Source organism: Hemitrygon akajei, chromosome 6, assembly GCF_048418815.1.
Source record: "Hemitrygon akajei chromosome 6, sHemAka1.3, whole genome shotgun sequence".
NCBI classification, from domain to species: domain Eukaryota; kingdom Metazoa; phylum Chordata; class Chondrichthyes; order Myliobatiformes; family Dasyatidae; genus Hemitrygon; species Hemitrygon akajei.
This window is the reverse complement of record NC_133129.1, coordinates 135,179,688-135,199,265: the sequence shown is the minus strand read 5'-3', so window position 1 is coordinate 135,199,265 and position 19,578 is coordinate 135,179,688. Positions and strand designations below refer to the sequence as shown.

The window sequence follows — 19,578 nt, the reverse complement described above, 5'->3', positions numbered from 1 at the left end:
ACTGCAAGGATTAATATTTAAATTCTATATATATATATATATATATATATATCTGTTATTTAAGCAGTGACTAGAACCAAAACTGAATTGACTGATCATATCAGCTAGAAATCAATTGAAAGTTTTTGTTCTCTTAATTTATGAATGCCAGTGGTGCTGAAAATGTCCTTCCTAATTACCCTAGAAGTGGTGCTGCACCACTTTCTTCAACCAGCAAACTATCTGGTGAAGATTCCTCCCACACTTGTTGGACAAGGATTTCCCAGATTTAGATTAACAAGGGTGGGGGAATGCAAATTCAGAACTTGTTGCTCTAATCCTAGACAGCATAGTGGCTTTAAGAGTTGCTGCGGTGCATTTCATAGATGACACAAAGAGCAATTAGAATATGCTACTGCTGTAGAGAGCAAATGTTCAGTACGGTGGATGGAGTGCCAAGTACATTGGCTGCTTTGTCTAGGATGGTGAGAAGCAGAATTTTTGTTGCAACTTAATGCATCCAGGTTTGTTGAGAATACTTCATCACATTCCTGATGGGATTTATGGATAAAGGAAATTAGGATGTCAGGAGGCAAGTCACTTGCCACAGAATACTGAACCTCGAAGTTTTTAACAGTAACCACAGAATTATGGTCCAATTGGATGATCCAGTTATGTTTCTGGTACACTGGATTAATAAACATTTAATTCACTTTTAATAAACCAGAAGTTGGCTAGTATTTCCATTTTCATTATTTTTGTACATGAATGATAGAAGCATTCCAATGAAAGATCTCATTTAACATATACAATATTCCAAGGCTGGATCATGGAACACACTACTGTATCATAAAAGGTAACAATGCACAATGCAATACCTGTACAGTATGCTCTACTTTGTGTAGTTTTCAGTTTTTAACTAATCAACCAGCACAAATTATTTTCTGAAAGTGTAACATCAGGAATTGAATCCAAGTAGACCAGTTGCTGGGTCTTCAGATAACATGACGAGACTTGTAACCTGACAGTTTTCATTCATGCCAATACCTGACGATAGGTTTCATGTGCTGCTGCCAATGAGATCACTGGATTGATCATTTCAAAGCCCATCTTGTTCACTTATGCCCTTCTGGAAAGGAAATCTGTTATCCTTACCCAATCTGGCTTATGTTTGACTCTAGCATCCTCTTTCTACACCCCCCTCCCACACCCCAGCAACCCACTATGGCTGAATGTCAATTGCCTCAAGGGAAAAATCTGTAGTATGGTTTAAAATTAAGGAGGATTTAGATGGAGTAGAAAAAGAGGAAATGCTTTCAATTGCTGATTGGGCATTGATCTGACAGCACAAATTTAATGTAACAGCCATAAATATGCGACAAAAAGATGGAACTATTATGCTTAGATATGGAACCTGCTGCCTGACAGCTTAGTGCAAACACATCAATAGTACCCAAAGGAACTGGATCGACACTTGAACAGAATGGGGCAATGATTTTAATTGGATGACTATACTCTGGTGTACTGTTCTGGAATCCTATAACTAGGGAGCCATCATCGGTTATCACCCAGCACAAAAATGCTTATTAGCACTGGATAGACTGATTCCTGCTCTAACTGAATAACTCCAAAATAATGGCACTCTTCCCAAAAATACTTTTGCCTAAGTATTAAGGAAATCAAAACTGAATCGCTACATTTCCCTTTTAGCACATCCCACAGTGCATTTAACCAGTAAGTTATTAATCAATCTGAGGGACAGTATTTCCCAGTGATAAAGCATTCTAAAACAGCAAAAGCAACAGGTTTACCTACTGAATCAGTGTTTAGTGATTTGTAATAAACATCACTCATCAATCTTTGCACATCTAAGCTGTCTGTTTTTCTGAAGCAATTGAACATTACAGCGTCAGACTTCAGTAGCAGCCAGCTGTGAACTTCTACAAAGCAAGAAAGTGGGGGGGAAAAAACAAATATTTCAAGCGAAATTTTTTTTTTTGGGTTTTATCTAAAATATACCCGAGTTCTTTCTCTTTTCAATGCTTTAACCTTCACGGTTTGCTTTTAAAATTAAAAGTTCCTTCCTCTCCGGATTCGTACTAAGATAGCATTCCACAACTGCTTATAAGCTTCCGGCACTCTGTCCAATTGTTAATGTGTTAATGTAAGCAACAAACATCAGCAGGATTTTCAACCATGTGGAGGGAGCTAGTTTTAACTGTGCTCCATTTTGACCTTCCCCCAATATCCAAACACGTACCTTTAAACAGATCAGTAAACTGGAGAATGATTCATGCGAATTTGCCTCCTCCCAGTCAAGTTGAGAGAACTACCGGTACATTAAAACACCCAAAGGTAGAGTTCGGTTAACTTGGCTTGTTTTCATGGAACATTTAGTGTATAGAGGTTAATGGTTAGTTTAACAAGGGAATGTGTCTTCAAGTCAACTTGGTCTCTATACCCTTTTTCTTTAAACTTGGATCCTGTAGGAGCTACAGACCAGGTTAGAAAATACTGCAGCTCATACACTCCTGGTTAACATTGATGAACAGAGCACATAAGCAATGAAGAAAACGTAACTGTTAATTGTTTGAGGGAGAAGGAGTGAATATATGGGTGTTCTGACTGTGCAGCGATCTCAGATAATCCGGAGTCTGAGGCGTTTGAATCATCGAGGATCTGGAATGATCGAGCAATAGCTGGATAATCCTCAGCTCGTGCTCACGTTCCTCCCTCCGCCTCTCTTCCTCCCATTTGTAGAACCTTTCTTCAGCTTTCCTCTGATAGTCCATGAAGGTGTTGATAATGGTCCCAATGTGTCTCTGAAACATGGTTCCTCTCTTCACCTTCATCCTCTTCTTTGGCACCGAGCAATCTATAAAAAGACAAAAGTTATTAATCAGATTACTTGGGAGGAAAAACTTGTATTTACTATATATAGTGATGCAAATAAGTACAGGATATGACAAAGATATTATTAAGACATAACTATAATGTACGAAGGGCAGGAAACAATGTGCCCACAAACACCCATAAACAACAATCTGAGAACAAAAATAATCTCATAATCAGGTTTATTGTCACTGATAAATGTCACAAAATTTGTTGTACTAGGGCAGCAGACAGTGCAAGACATAAAAAAATACTGTAAGTTACACTAAGAATATATAAAATCTAAAATATTGCAAAATGAGAGCAAAATAGTGAAGTAGTATTCATGGGGCCATTCAAAAATCTGATAGCAGAGGAGAAGCTGTTCCAAAAATGTGTCTTATGTGTCTTCAGGCTCCTGTACCTCCTCCCCAATGGTAGTAATGAGAAGAGGGCGTATCCTCGATGGTGTGGGTCCTTCATGTTGGATGCTGCTTTCTTGAGCTGCCCCTTTTAAAGATATCCTCAATGATGGGAAGGCTAGTGCCCATGATGGAGTTGGCTAAGTCTGCAGCTTTTTATGATACTGAGCATTGGAACCTCCATACCAGAAAATGATGCAACCAGTTAAAATGCTCTCCATCATACATCTCCAGAAATTTGTGAAAGTCTTTGGTGACATGCTAAATCTCCTCAAACTCCTCATGAAATATAACCGCTGATGTGCCTTTTTTGTCATTGCGTCAATATGTTGGGCCCAGGATAGATCTTCAGAGATGTTGATGCCCAGGCACTTGAATCTGCTCACCCTTTCAACGTCTGATCCCCCGCGGAGGACTGGTGTGCGTTCTCCTGACCTCCCCTTCTTGAAGTGCACCATCATTTCCTTGATCTTGCTGATGTTTAGTTGTTGTTGCAACACCACTCAACCAGCTGACCCATCTCATTCCTGTACGCTTCCTTGTCACTTTCTGAGGTTCTGCCAACAACAGCTGTGTTATCAGCAGATTTATAGACGGTGTTTGAGCTATGCCTAGCCACACATTTATGAATACAGAGAGAGTAAAGCATTGGGCTAAGCATGCATCCTTGAGGTCCGCTAGAGTTGACTGTCAGAGGTCATTTCCAATCCACCTTGACTGTAGTCTCTCTATGAGGAAGTCAAGGACCCAGATGCATAACTATGTTAGTTATGTTATCCATATGGACCTAGACATTGGAGAGAAATGATCCATGGGATTGATTACATTTACCTGAGACAACAGGGTAAGGCGTTGATTAAATGTCTCAACCATGACAGGGTAGCACCTGCTCATTATTTCAGTGACCTATCAAGACAGAGTGGTCAGGCCACTGGAGGGTGATGGAAACCATTAAGTCCTGTCTGTGTCGCCACCTCACCACCGCAAGAACCGATATTTGATCCTGACCTCTGCATCTGGAGTTTTTAATGTCCTCCCCACCTCCGCATGCTTTTCTTCTCTGGAGAGGAAATATGCACGTATGAGTAACAAGATTTTCCTTACTCCCCTCCTCCATTACCTACTTTATTCTGAGTAAGGGGGAGGTTTGTTCATAGTGCTTCAGTAATTAAAGGGCACCACACTATTAGAACCCGGCTCAATGCAGAGCAGAGGGATTTCTGGCTGTCATCGTGCCAGTCAAGGTTTTCATTTTCCTAACATTTTCTGGCACCACAATTCAGCCCTGCGGTATCAATATAATTCAAAGTACAAACTTCATCTTCAGGTTGAGTTTCAATGTTTTTGCCGGGTTTTGGCTACCCACTCCAAGCCTGATAGGAACCAACTATAGGGGTCACATGCAGACGGGAGAGGAATATGCTCCCTGACCTGGGGCTGAACATTAAGGCTCAGGTCAGGTCAGATCAGACCAAGCTACATTATTACATTGCCAGCACTGCTCAGGCAAGCATCAACTACTTCAAGTTTGTGGTGAATAACACATATGAACTTATTTTCAGTGACTTTTAAGTCAAGTATAAAACAATTTATCACCCTATATTGAAATGAAATGAAATGCGGTCAGTTTGAATTTTGATTTTTATACCAGACCTGTTCTCTCCTCACCGGTCTCCTCACCAGCTATCCTTATTTACTCCTAGACACTGATCCCATTTCCCGTGAATTCTTGAAATGGCATTCCTTTTCCTGAGATCTCAGACTTCCCTCGACCTCAAGTACAACCCAGTAAGCGCCTTGACTGCATTGCCCATGAAGGTCAGGGTTATGGCTCCAGTCACAGGATGTAGCTGCTAATCTTTACCACATCTTACACACTGCTGCAGGCATCCATGCCTGCTCTCCATGCCCCAGAGAGCCAAACAGAAAGCAGATGATGACTTCTCCCTTTCACTGCTCTAAACTTAAGCAGAGAAAAATAATTTTTCTCTGTCCCACAGAAGCAGGCACTGCCACTGGTCTCCGTCACAGGCTTTCTGAAAATATAAAGCCTGCATTTGTATCCTTACAGTCATCTGCTTTGCAACTCCAATCAAGAATGCCTTCCTGCAGCTCTGAGAATCCCCATGTCCACCATGCTTCTTGCAGCCACCAGCTCCTCCAAATCCCTTTAGCCACACTCAGACCCCATCTTCCATTCATTAAGTAGCAGCACTTTCCTGCAACTGGAAGAGCGCAGTTTTTATTCTGATCTGTCACTAGCATAGCTGGCTGCAATGAATGCAGCTCAGAGCTCCATTACGTCCCCTCAGGACAATCACAGGGAAAACCTGACCATGACATTCTGCGAATTTCACAGCTCAAGTTTTCACTCTTTACTCAACTTTCGCAATAATATTTATTGCTCAAAATGTGGTGTGAAGCAATTTCTGAGTCTGTAGCTCTTAGTTCAATTTCATGGTCCAAGGAAACCTGCAGTGCTAAACCTGTTCAGAACTGAGAAAGTCAAAATGAAACCTCTGTCTTCTAATCTTCATTGGGAATGGGTCAACTTCAATAAAATTTTGCCTCACAGAACTACCCTCTCATCCCAATAATCAAAGTGTTGCACTGCCTCAGGCACAAGTACATTAATTCTTGGGTACGGAGGACAAAAGATCCTAACTCAAACAATTACTTTTAACAGGTTTAAGCTGCCTTCTACTTATTAGGCGGTCCCTTGGGTGGAGAGCAGGGTGAGGTGGTGAGGGAGTCTAGATTGCTTCCAGTTCAGTTTGTGGATTTTCTGGTGGTCTACGAGCCCCACAAGTAAGCAATTAGGGATGTTGCCCCCACTGCCATCTTACAGTGTTTCTGCGAGTTCCCAAAAGACAGAGATAAGGTCCATAATACCATCTCAAATGCTCCTCCTCCATTTGGATTCCCATGAACTGGTTATATCTTTTTCAAACAACTTTGAGAACATCCTTTTAGTATTTCTCTCACCACCAGTAATCACTTGCCTTGATGTCGTTCTGTGCAGTGTGTCTGTTTCAAGAGTTTTGTGTCAAATACAGTTTCAATATAGCCTTCCACTTGGAATTGGGTGCATGTAATGTAGTGACAGCCTTGATGCCGGGGGAGGACGGTGACAGAGCATTTTGTGCAGTCAGGGTTGTGAGTTTAGATACACTTAGCATGCTGTTCAGTTTTAAAGACGACCACATGCACTTTCATAAATCAATGATAAAAACTAAAAGGATTTATCATTTTTCTCTCCTTAGCACAGTACTGTTAAGGAAAGGAAAACTGTATCTTCTGATTTCAGTGTTAGGTTCCACATTCCATGATGTTAATGATGACAAAAGTATTTTGTTTAGTTCGGAGAACAGTGACAATACATAGGGACTTTAAACCATGTCAGTTCACTTCTAACGAAAGTACTGGCACTGCTCAAATTGACAAGCCAGCAATACCCCAAGAGTTGGGCAAGGAAAGATCAAGCTGGAACTGCCAAGGCAGAAGTAGCAGCCTCGAGCCAAATGGTACACCAATATTATGGGGATGTTAAGTGACTGGAGAGAATACAAAAAGAAAGTAACATGTCATTTGTCACAGTCAGTATCTTATTTTCACTGTACTATTCCTATCCATAATGTTGATCATTTTCCAGGTTCATACCATGCTCATGTTCAGTCCTTTTTCTGCTTGCAGTGACAGGGTCCTCTGAGCTTGTGCTCATTGTTTCTTCTTCTATGGGAGCTTCTGTGTCTGCTAAATAAGTAATCAATAACAGTAAATTATCCAGCCCCATTACAGCACAACATTATTCAACCAAGCGACTCTCAATGAAATTAAAAGGGATCAGTCTCATTTGTAACCAATGCCATTGAGCTGGAATGTCAACAGATGCAGCCATAATTTAATCCAAAAAACTCAATAATTGAATTAAAACTGTATCCTACTTGAAAATAGTTTGTTATAGGAAGTAACATTAATTCTGCACTCTTGCAAATAGCAAATCCTAATCTGCTCTCAGTATAGATTACATGTTCCAGGTTTCAAGGCCCAAGCACTGTTACAACATTTCTCCTTTGCATTTCACTTGTTTTATCTTCTATTCAATTTTGTTTTATCAGAAAAAAAAACAAAGTTTTGCACATTGGACAATGAACACTATGAATTCAATTGACACAGTGATTCAATAAGGATCCAAACCGTATAACGAAGTGATTAAGAGTGGAGGAGTCATGTACTTGCCACTAGAGCCGACATCCTTACTATCACAGCAACTTGGAGGTAAATCCCCCACAATCTGCATATTGACTCCAGGAAACACAAGTGCCCCCTCCATCCTTTCGTCATTAATATCTCTAGTTAGCACAATTTCAACATTAAGGTTCCTGGGCATGATTATTTCACAGGATCTCAGGTGGGAGAATCATTAACAAAAAGACTTGGCAGAGGATGCACTTCTTGCGCCATTTGGTAAAATTCCAACTTCCCCAGAACATACTGCTGCACTTCTACTGGAACATCCTCACAGCAACCATTACTGTGTGGTTCGGTGCAGCATCCTCTCACAATACATGTAAAAACTACAGTGAACATTGTCAGAGGTGGAAATGGGTAAGGCCGGCTAACAGGGCTCTGGTGAACCTGTACAGGCCAATCCCCTGTACAGTGGATGGCAGAAACATTGATGAACTCCAACCGTACCATCAACTTCAGAGGATGATGGAGATGGGAGGTCATCGATGGCCTCTGCTCCACTTAGGGCCCAAGTAAGTAACAGTGAACTATCAGGTCAGCAGAAATCATTGCAGTCTATCATCACTGCAGGACTTGTATATGTCCAGGACAAAGGAGTAGGCTGGGAAACTCAGTGTGGATGCAACTTGCTGAGTAAAATATTTTTCCAAAAGCTCCCTTCTGTAAAGTGCTATAGGGCTATTAAAACAGTTAATCTGATCAACCATTCTGGTTAGCCCCCATCCTCTCTATCACCCACATTACTGTACTACACAGTAAACACTTCAAACCATTTTTTATAATGCTGTTTACATTGGAAATGCATGCTGGTATTTATGTATTTATCCACATTTTATTCCAAATCTGTCCTTTAACTAACTTTATTTTTATACAGTTCTTTATTTATTATAATTGTTTTCATTGCATGTCGTGCCCTGACCAACATACCACAGTAAATTCCTAAGACATCTAAAAAAAATTAATTGGCTGCAATCCACCATCACTGTAGAACCTCTATGTGTCCAGGATAAAGAAGTGGGATTGCCAGCCTGAATGTTGATCTTTGCAACACCCTCTTATCACTTGTGCATACACTACTTGCCAACCTCATTTACAATCTAAGTAACTTGGACGAAGGGGCTGAATGTACTGCAGCCAGATTTGCTCGTGATACAACAATAGATGGGAAAGCAATCTGTGATGAGCAGAAAGTCTGAAATTGGATGTGTTTAGGTTAAGTGAATGGGTAAATCATGAGGTTTGAAAGGGGGCTATGGAATGCTGTCAGACCTGGAGGACGCAGGGGTCCTTGTACACCAAACAGGGATCGGCATTTCCAATACAGAAATTAATTATGGAATGAATCATTAGCCTTTATTGCAAGTCTTACTATAGACAGACAATGCTGTTGGAAAGACCACACCTAGGGTACTGCATACTGTTTTTGTCTTCCTAATGAGTATATATTTGCATAAAAGCATTTAGAGAAGTTTCATTCAGTTGATTCATGGGATAAAGAGCTTATCTTATGAACATGCTGTGCCTATAATCATTGGAACTAGGAAAAATGAGAGCTGATTTTGAAGCGTACAATAATCTAAAGGATGCCAAGAAGAATTTCCCCCTTGTACTGTATTTATTATCTGGATGAATAATTTCAGAATATCGGTTCACCTACTCACTGTTTAAAATAAGGATGAACTTATTTCCTTAGAGGCTTATGAATCTTTGCAACTCTCTATCTCAAAGTACTGTGGAATTATGCCAGTCATTAAAGGCTGAGGCAAGCGGAATTATTGAATTAAAGGGGAATCAAGGATCATTGTGAACTGGCAGGAAAGTGTAGTTGAGGCTGAGAGTGGATTAATTATCACCTTAATGAATGGCAGAAGAAGTCATAGAGAAATTCTTCTTTTCCGCACACGCAGTACATAATGTAGAATGTGATAAATACTTGGTCAGGAAGTGTAAAGAGACATGAGAAATGGAAGAATTTTACTCAAGAACTTTAGTAAAGAGGGAAGATTGAACATCTCTTAATATCTACATGGTAACTTTCTCATCTCTTTCTGGGCTACCAAAGTTTCACTGAAATGCCCAGGACAGGTCTTCTTTTCATTGTTTATCAAACAACATGACACATACCTGTAACACCTTCTGCTCCTGACTGTGGTTGAGGCAGAACTTCATCCTCTTCCTCATCTCTGCTGATGGTTGTGACTGGTTGGGCACAGCAAGCTTTGGGAGTTTATCATAAAGTGTGTGAGTGCTCAGGCAAATTTCGTAGCAATTATCATCTGTTGTGACTGTGAAATGAGTCACTGGAACGTTACTAAATCTAGTTGATTGGTATGTTTTTTTATTTATCCCTGTAAGCAAGCATTCTTCTGGAGAACCTCTTAGTAGAGTCTCCCTAAATTCGAACTACATCAAGTTATTATACCTTTTTTTTAAAAAAAAAAAGACCAGGTGATTTAATACAATTTCAGTATCTACAATGACATAATTTTCTTTAATATTTTGACAAATGGTTCCATTGAATAATGGTCACAATGCGAGCACACAGTAACTGACAAGACGCCTCCTAATTTTCAAACATTTTTGTTGGCACAAAGTAATTCACACAGTTGGTGTAAAAAGTTTCCAAGGACAAAGAAACCAGACACCCAAAATTAGTGTTGTGAGGGCTGAATCTACGAGTACAAACAATTCCAATTATTGACAGACCAATATGACTGTCACCATGTTTGATGTGCTGGATTTCAAAATCAACCTGGCCTGGATGTTTCCTTGATCTTGGTCACAATAATGTAACTTAGCCAGTGATGCCTGGTTTGATGTATGTCAATTAAAATACTCCCATTTTCTCACTTTATCAGCCATCTCTCTTTAGCAGCCAGCCTCCTGCTGTGTGCCAGTAGCTTGTGCTCTGTAGACAGTTCATATCAAACCAATTGTTGCTTGCAATTAAGAACTTAAGATTCATTCATGTTTAAATTAATGTCTTGTATCACTCAATCGATTCTGTAACTCGTGAATCCCTAACAGAGCCTTTCCCCTAATTTAAAATTTTGCCAGAGAGACCAGAAGCAGAAGCAAGGTGAACTCAAGATATACCTTCAAATAATATGTAAATCACTTCTTTTCTAACACTTTTTTCCCCACTCACTTCTCCTTCATTGGGGCACAGTTCCATTGGAAATGGTGCCCTACATAACCTGAACTTCAAAATGCATTGGCCAAATTTGCTCGTAAGACAAGTCCTTCATTCCAATGGAAAGTGGTGTGCTTTGATACCTCGCCCAATGAACACTATATATCTTCAGTGTTACTTCCGAATTTCAATCCATATAGACTCCCCAAATCCACATTCATACATCTGTATTATTGCCAGGCTCCACAAGTAGGAACTCTCAATCAAATTTCTTTTCTGGAACAAATTGTACCAAGGTGTACAGTACATCCCTCCCCAGTGTCCTGAACAAGATGGTAGCTCAGCACAGACAGGGGATGAGACATCATACATTCTAGGCAGAACAACTGTTACTTTTAGTTATACTGCAGACTCTGACCAGCAAATTCAGCACATCGCAGGTTGGGGATCAACATAAGTTTAAATCCTATTGCAGAAGATCTTGGCAGACACCAGCTTTATGGCTAAATCTGATAGAGCAAGCAGACAAACAGATAAACAGTTAACCTCAAAATGTCTACAGAACAAAATAACTCACGAATAAAGTGATGATTATCTGTATATATTGTAAGGCAATGTAGACTACACATGGGTGAAAATATCAAAATACTAGAGATATGTTATAACTTTTGCAACCTTTAACTATGAATCAAATCATAAAATATGAAATTAAAACAAAAGTGCTGAAAATATAGTTTGTAAAATAAATTGGAATATTCTGCTACATTCTGTCATTGGGTTTCAAAATAATTAACTTTGTGCAGTCTTTTGATACAATTTTAGAGCTGTAATAAGACTTCTTTAAAAGGGCATAATTTCAGGATGTATATTGTATAATTTCTCTTACATTAAATGGACCTATTTTATTCTATAATTGCCACTGCTTTTCGATGATCTGGTTATTATTGTATTTGAGGAATATAAGAAACAGCCCCGTCAAAAAAGAAGTGAAAGCAAGTTTCTTTGCCCGAGAGAGATCATTTCTCTTCTAAACATGTGGGCGTCAACGTTTTGAATGCCAATGCAAACTACACTTGATTGCCCGATCAGATGCAAATGCCATGGGTTGATACGGGTAGGACGTTGCGGTCTCTATCCACTGGAATTTACTTATAAATGCAACCAAAAAAGAGGCCAAATTCTTAGCTTGAAAATCATGCAACGTTGGCCCGCAATTCCCCGAAACGTCCTCCCTGCAATCACCACTCCTCACAGTAACATGCCTTCGAAGCATCGGTAATCTGTGCTCTGAATATCAGAAAAAAATAATTTTCAGGGTGTATGCGGAGAACGTTCAATAGAACATGCAACTCCAGAGGAGAGTCTGATATATTAAACATAGGGACTGGGGAGTAAAGATTTTTAACTGTAAGTTGGTGTAGTTTTTAACTATGATTTTAATATTCAATGTTCTACCTTTTCGACAATCTTATTTTCTGGCACTACAAGTAATTTCAGGTCTCTAGGTTTGCGTGAAGTAAGAGAATATAAAATTCTGAATTCCATACACCGAAGAGCATAATATTCTCGGACGCCTAATACGCGCCCTTAAACCTGTGTTCGATACCTTCTTAGTTGCCGTTTCCGTCACCACATTTTGTAAAACTGTACCATTAGGGTTAATTTAATTTTACAAAACATACGTTAAAATTACGCAATTAATTATTAATTTCCCCACTGGAAATTAATTACTGGCTACCTGTAATGTTTTCGGAGGCTGAAGAGACCGGGGGCAGTGCATTTTGTAATTTCCCTTCTTCTTCCTCTTTGATGACCACGTTAAGGAAGGTTCTGCCCTGAACTCCCTCGGTCTGGGGATTACGACATCCTAACACCGCATCAATTTCATTGTAGAACCGCATGGATTTGCACATCCTGCCGGATTTCCTTTGGTTCACCATGATCCTGTATTCGTATTTCAGGTTCTTCACTTTGGCCCGGCATTGCTTCCAATCGCGATTGACCCCTAATTCTTTAAGGTTGTTGGAGATCCTCACGAACACATCTTTATTCCTCACTGTTCCGGCCAGCTGATCCTGAATGGACCTGTCTTTCCAAATGGACAACAATCCTTTGATCTCTTGGTCTCCCCAGTTCTTACTCGCTCTCCTTGCCATCCTTGAGGTCACCGGTGACCATTCGGTTTATTCACGATTTAAACAAAAACTGGCAAAGCAAAAAAAAATCGGAAAGAAGTCGTGAGCTCAAAGGAAGGTTTATCATAATGGTGGTGGAGGAGGAGTGAGTGGTGTTGGCCCGGACACAAAACACAGCTCAACACTTGCAGAATGCGTCACTAGGTAATCCGACGCTGCAGCCGAATGCTGATTAGCCACGTCCACGGGGGCTGGGACACGCACTTCGCAGCCGCTCACACTTTAACCTCGGTGTTCAGGCAATGCAGCACGCAGGGAGGCGATCTGCTATCTTGGTTCATAACTCTATGCTGGGCGCAGATGAATTAACAAAATTCCCGTAAAGCGGGAGTTCAAAAGGGAAGCAAATTGCACCACCATTGAGCACATTTACATGGAGCACTGTAGCAGAAAAGCAGCATCCGTCGTCGCGAATCCCCACTATCCAGGCCATGCTCTCTCTCTCTCTCTCTCTCAGATGCTGCGAAGGAAGGACCCCACACCACCAGGTTCAGGAGCAGCTGTTCTCCAACTATCAGGCCAGATGGAATGATTTCACTCACCCCGTCACTGAACAGCCTGCGGACTCTTCATCTCACGTTCTCGATGTTATTGTTTTTTTTTCGCTTTTTGTGTTTGCATAGTTAATTGTTTTCCGTCCTGTTGGGCGCGGCCTTTCATTGATTCTATTGTGTGTCTTGTATTTTCTGTGAATGCTCGCAAGAAAATGAATCTCATATATGTACTTTGAGAATAAATTTACTTTGAACATTTTCAATTCTTATTCCTTGTCAAGTCAAACGTGTTTGGACTTATTGCGGTCGATTAGTTGCATGAGGCTGGGGCGTCCTTTTGTATGCTGATAGTAATATTGAAACAACGTCATGTTGATACAACTTAAATTGATGAAAAGTTTAACATGATGGGGGTTTGAACACTAGATACATGCAACGCATTTCACTCCTGCTTCCTCCAGTTAAGTATTTTAATATTCTACATGCAGCTGCCTCTGGAATCCGTGCAACATCCAAAAAGTAGGCGTTACACGGATGAAGATCACACTAACATGGTGTTATCCTAGTCTGACAACGTCAATATCAGTCATAAATAACAATGGGCATTTTGGTGTAGAAATTAATACACTTTTTTTCTGGTCAATAATAACTCAATGCTGAGATTTTAGAACAATTTTTAATCACATCAAGGGACGAAACTGAACGCTGCCCCAAGGGTTTGGCTCTGCCAAATAAAAGTAAATTTGTCTTGACAGCCGGGAATGTTATGTTGCAACTTAATTACACATTGGTTCAGCCTCACGTGGAGCATACTGTTGCAGTAGGACGGATGTAATTGCATTGGAGAAGATGCAGAGCAGATTAACCAGATGTTTCCTGGATTACAGCATTTCAGTTATAAAATTGGAGAGGCTGTGTTTGTTTTCTCTGGAGGAGGGACAATTGTTTGAAATATAGTAACAGTAATTCCATAAAAACTACACGGCTTCAATGAACTTAATGGCTTAAATCGTATGCGTTGCATACATTTACACATACAATACCTTACTACAAAATTAATAGTTCAAAACCCCCAGCCCTCCTCCCAATCTACTCTTTATATTGGCCCTTGTTCATACCTTCCCCTTTCTCTGGCTCTCAATCCCCTTCCCTCTTTCTCTCTCTCTCCTCACTCCTCCCTGTTCGTGTCTCCCAACCAATGTCTGCCTCTCTTTCAAACCAACTATTCTGCCACCTTCCTTCACTTCTGAGCTGTAGGCTTTCCAAATACTGGACAAGAAATAGCACATGTGGAGAAGTACAAGGTTCAACTAGGCTCAGTTTGACAACTGGAAGTTCTGGGAGAAGCCCCAGTGTTACTAAGGACACACCGTGCAGGGGTGGGGAAGGGAGGAGGGTGCAATAGCTTGCAATCAAAATCTGAAAAACAAGCATTATATCCATTACTTGCTTTTATTTTTCTTGTTTGTTCTAATTTGTACACATCATTTATGAAATCTCTTATATTTAGTCTCATCATTAAATAACTTCCAACTTGGGCCAGTATGCATTGAATGCCAGAGCAAGTTTTAATTATCCTGTACTTGATCTCCATTCCAGATACTAATTGTGCTTCTTCAGACATGGAAGAAGCTGAATTATTTTGTGTGAAATGCTAGCAGTTAGTATTTAACAAGGCTCATGAGTTTAGAATTTGACAAACTGGAAACGTGTGAGGCTGGAGGCCAAAGACAGCCTGTTCTGAGGTTAAAGGACATGGATCGGTGGATGGGTGGGACGTAGGAACAGGGCTCGTTCTACTGTTGTGTTCTGTGCTGTTCTGTTGAGCATATGGGCTTGCTATGTTGCCGCTGGAATGTGTGGCAACACTTGCAGGCTGTTTCCAGCACATCCTTGAGTGTGTTGGTTGTTAATGAAAACGTCGTATTTCTCTGTCTATTTCAATGTAGATGTGACAAATCTGAATCTTGACCTAGAGTAGTTTATTACTCTGAACTCTGGGAACCCTTAATTTAAGATACCAACACTTAGTGTAGCACTTTGTGAAATACCTTTTTAAAAATGAAATACACATTTGCTGCTTAGCTTTAATCTACCTTGCTATTTATCTTCAGTATTGTCAAGAAGCTCTATCAGATTGGTCAAGCAAATATTCCTTTTGAACGTTTGCCACTTCTATAATAATTGACTCCAGTATTGAATCTGATCTGAGAACTTCCTGAATTAAGGTGTTAAATTTGTTCCCTTCCAATCTGCTGGGTTGGTTCCAGAATCTAGGGAAACATTTACTGCTACCCTTTTGAAAAACAGGACTAACAATTTTTTTTTTAATGTTTCTATTCTCTTCCTTAATTTCTTATAGAAACCTTTTTTATTATTCATGCAAATTTATTCTATCTTTTTTCAATCATTTTCCGTACCAAATCAGAACAGACATTTAAAAGATACAGCCCTCAAGAACAAGTCAGAAGGTAGAAAATCTCTGCTCATAAAAGCAAATATGTATTTAAAAAACTGACACATTGCCACTGAAGCATTTACCTTATGTAACTTTAGTCTAGTTTTCTAAGTGCCTGCCTAGAAACAAAATTGTATTCATGCTGAGTTCAGCTGCAGCAATGGTATGGCATGATCATTGGCACTGGTATGCTGGGGATGAGAAATAAGTAATGATTCCTTTTCAGATTGTTGCTTGAATGTGTCTGTATGTGATGATCAGGTGAGAACAGCAAGAGTTCTGGCTGCAATATCTCCATAAACAACTTACTAACACTGAAAATTTAGGCTCACATATTAATCATTTTGGTTTCATTCATTTACTGGTGAAGCAGCACTTAAAATGCTCCCACTCCGTTACAGGTCTCATTTGAGGCCAGTTAAGAGTAAACCTCATTAGTGGATAAAGGGACACATCCTTGTAAGCCTAGATATGGAGGACTTATCTTCCCTGAACCAGATAGATTTATATTATAATCTGGAAATTTCATGGTAGATTTATCTATACATTTCCCAGCTGCTGTGATGGGATTTGAACTCGTCATCCCTGAACAATAGTGGTTGAACTCTAATTGTGACTTCACACCAGTTCAGTAACAAATATGTTGTTACATGTACTCTACTCCACCAATTATAACCATTCAGTCAAATCAGCTGTATAGAATCCATACCCCAACATGAGGCAGTAGCTTCAAACACAATGTATAAGGGGAATAGCACCGACAATAGATTCAGTCAAGGCCCTCTAACCTTCAGAATCTTGGTTCAGTTAATATCTCTCTTCAGGTAAGCTCATGCTACCTGCCCAAGATTCATAGATGGGGTATGGCTCAGGTGTCACCCTGTTTAGCACAGTCCCGTCTTCTTCAGGGTTATGGTCATCCTGACCAGCTGAAGTCACAGGCAATGTGATGCTTGGGTTCAACAGATTCAGAACAGACATCCTCTGAACAGATGTTAAGGTAAATACAATAAGGGTTATAGATAAATTTAGATTTTTAAACAGTATATATCTACATAAAGATTCTCCTAATCAATTAATTACTTTTAAAAGGAAAAGCTTTGCACTTGCACAATCTCAGGGTTTCCCAACAGAGCTGATGAAGTATTTTTGCCATGTAATAGTAAAGGAAACATGGCTCACACTAGCTGTCCCCACAAATGGCAAAGCCATAATGACAAGTTGACTTGTTTCCTTTGGAGATGTTGGTTAATGGAATTAGTGCTGGCAAGACAACAGGAATAATTTTTCTCCAGGATAATCTTACTCTTTGATAATAAATGTACTTTGATTGATTGAAACTCTGAGTCAGTAGTCTCGGGTTTATGAAGCAAGATACAGTTACAGCTCCCACAAGGGAGCACAATCTCTCCACTACCCTAGCCTGGGAGCCCAGGTTTATGTGCCCTAATTTCTACACTAAGCCTTGAACCCCACAACTTATTGGACTCTGAGGTGAGTACACCACCAAAAGAGCTACTTGTATTACTGTTGTTTTGATATATAAAATCAAGTCAATGTTGTGTAAAAAGGGTTCCTTAAACATCAGTAGGATGATGATTTAATCTATATTTGGGGGGTGGCTCAGCAGACAGTTGGACAACATGCAGGAACTCTGTACTCTTTTTAAGAAGGAATCCTTTGCATACACCTCTGAACTATTTAAGCAGCAAATGAATCAAGTAAAATATGCTGCTTTCAATATTACTGCACTGTACAGAGAGCTGTGCTAAACTGTGTTCTTGATTTTGTTGAACTAATGAATGCTACTAACTAAACCAAGAACTGTATGAGAATATTAATCATCGGTTAGCACAGCAGTTGGATACCCCCTCCCCCCCATCATGTCACTTGTAAAATTCATGATTTTTTTTCCATTTTGGCTGCTCAGCCTCCTGATTGCAATAGAATTCAAATTGGGTGATATGAAAAAAGACTCCCATTTCACTAACAACCAAACTTACAATTGCACATACTCAAATGTACTCTAATTAACCTTCTGTCATATTTGATGTTCTCAGTATCTGGAACCATCTTGCCCGTAAGTTGACTTGGTCCATTTCTGATACCTCCCTCCCCTTTCTCAATCTCTCTGTCTCCATCTCTGGAGGCAAACTTCGACCAACATCCTTGATAAACCTATCGATACTCATGGTTATCTTGACTATATGTCTTCCCACCCTGTCTCCTGTAAAAATGCTCTTCCTTTCTCTCAGTTCCTTTCCCTGTCACATCAGTTCCCAGGATACGGCTTTTCTTTCCATGATATCAGAGTTGTCCTTCTTCAAAGAACAGGATTTCCCTTTTCCAACATTGATGTTACCCTCATGCGCATCTCTTCCATTTCCCAAACACCCATGTTCACCCCATCTTCCCTCCTCCTTAATAGTGATGGAGTTCCTCTACCACCCCATGAGACTCCACACCCAACACATCATTCTCCGCAACTTCCACAATCTCCAAAAGGATCCTATCACCAAATATATTTTTACCTCCCCACCTCTGTCCACTTTCCTCAGGGTTCACTCTCTCCTTGATTCCCTTGTCCATTCGTCCCTCCCCACTAAGTTCACCCCACCCCCGGCACTTATCCCTCCAAGTAGCCAAAGTGCTACACCTGCACATTCACCTCCTCTCTCACCTCCATTCAGGGCCCCAAACGGTCCAACTATCCACCTGTGAACCTGCTGGGGTTGTCTATTGTGTTTGATGTGCTCGATGCAGTCTCCTTTACATTGGTGAGACCCATTGTAAATTGGTGGGGCTGCTTCATTGAACACCTCTGCTCCATCTGTCAAAAGCAGAACATCCCGGTGACTAAACATTTTAATTCCCATTCCCATTCCTGTTCTGACATGTTGGTCCTTGGCCTCCTCTTGTGCCATGATGAGGCCAACCACAGGGTGGAGGAGCAACACCTTAAGGTGGAGGAGCAACACCTTATATTCTATCTGGGTAGACTCCAACCTGATGAAATGAATATCAATTTCTCCTTCAGGTAAAAATAATTTCCTTCCCCCACCCTCCTCTTCTATTCTTCACTCTGGCCCTTTGCCTCTTCTTATATTGCCCATCACCTCCCCCTGGGTCCCCTCCTCCTTCCCTTTCTTCTTTGATCCACTCTCTTCTCCTACCAGGTTCCTTCCTCTCCAGCCCTTTACCTTTCCCACCTACCTGGCTTCACCTATCACCTTCCAGCTGTCCTTCTTCCCTCTGCCCCCCCCCCTTTTATTCTGTTGTTTCGCCCCTTCCTTTCCAGTCCTGAAATGTCGACTGTTCAGTCACCTCCATGGAATTCCTGCTGAATTCCTCCAGCATTGTGTGTGTTGCTTTGGGTTGGCAGCATCTGCAGGATTTTTCATGCTTAACATCCTTATTAATTGCTTCTGTATTCTTTCCACAGCAATAATATTCTGTGTGGTCAGAGTAACCCTGATGGGATTTCACAAGAACACCCTACTGACTTCATGTACTTTTACTCTCCTTCTTGAATACCCATTACATGTGATGTGTGAAGGATACAGTGCTACTGCCGAGGGGAGGTAGGCTGATTACCGACGGGGCCTGCGTTAGGCGATAGAAGCCTGCTGAACCTGATGGATGAAAGTACAAACGAGCCTTCGGCGTATATATCTGTCTGACCCTCATTGGCATGAACAGTGCTGGAAAGCAGATTTCATCTACTGAGAAAAAAGAAAGAAGTGAATTAATAATTAAGTGTCCTGGCCAACATCCT

At 40.5% G+C, this 19,578-nt stretch overlaps 2 protein-coding genes across 8 annotated transcripts in view; both read right to left on the bottom strand.

The window, feature by feature from the left end:
- Positions 1 to 633: 633 nt before the first annotated feature.
- Positions 634 to 13,423, bottom strand: LOC140729511 (uncharacterized). 4 transcript variants are annotated; one of them, XR_012099341.1, is made up of 5 exons: positions 12,395 to 13,423; positions 9,648 to 9,740; positions 6,933 to 7,025; positions 4,104 to 4,332; positions 2,729 to 2,854 (listed from the first exon to the last, which is right to left on the bottom strand). XR_012099341.1 is itself a non-coding variant. In XM_073049311.1 (4 exons), the coding sequence occupies exons 1-4, from the start codon at positions 12,810 to 12,812 to the stop codon at positions 2,562 to 2,564; spliced, it is 897 nt and encodes a 298-aa protein (XP_072905412.1). In that variant the 5' UTR covers positions 12,813 to 13,423; the 3' UTR covers positions 634 to 2,561. The 4 variants fall into 4 exon arrangements, 3 of the variants coding, with proteins under 3 accessions (XP_072905412.1, XP_072905413.1, XP_072905414.1); XM_073049311.1 differs by lacking the exon at positions 4,104 to 4,332 and having other exon boundaries at positions 634 to 2,854; XM_073049312.1 differs by lacking the exon at positions 4,104 to 4,332 and having other exon boundaries at positions 634 to 2,854; positions 6,933 to 7,022.
- Positions 13,424 to 14,002: 579 nt separating this feature from the next.
- Positions 14,003 to 19,578, bottom strand: part of LOC140729510 (uncharacterized) — a 57,671-nt gene continuing 52,095 nt past the window's right edge. For 3 of the 4 annotated variants that reach the window (XM_073049307.1, XM_073049309.1, XM_073049310.1), the window contains 2 exons: positions 19,365 to 19,525; positions 14,003 to 16,787 (listed from right to left, as the gene is read on the bottom strand). In XM_073049307.1, coding sequence (XP_072905408.1) covers positions 16,611 to 16,787; positions 19,365 to 19,525 — 338 coding nt within the window. In that variant the 3' untranslated portion in view covers positions 14,003 to 16,610. The remainder of the gene's footprint in view (positions 16,788 to 19,364; positions 19,526 to 19,578) is intronic. The other variant, XM_073049308.1, reaches the window with a different exon arrangement.

What these genes read in the sequence shown, in the direction of transcription:
- LOC140729511 (XM_073049311.1), bottom strand. Translation starts at nt 12,812, where the DNA reads ATGGCAAGGAGAGCGAGTAAGAACTGGGGAGACCAAGAGATCAAAGGA. An exon ending in AGCCTCCGAAAACATTACAG is followed by an intron (nt 9,741 to 12,394) that starts GTAGCCAGTAAT and finishes AAACTCCCAAAG; the next exon opens with CTTGCTGTGCCCAACCAGTC. An exon ending in AAGGACTGAACATGAGCATG is followed by an intron (nt 2,855 to 6,932) that starts GTATGAACCTGG and finishes GTCTTTTTATAG; the next exon opens with ATTGCTCGGTGCCAAAGAAG.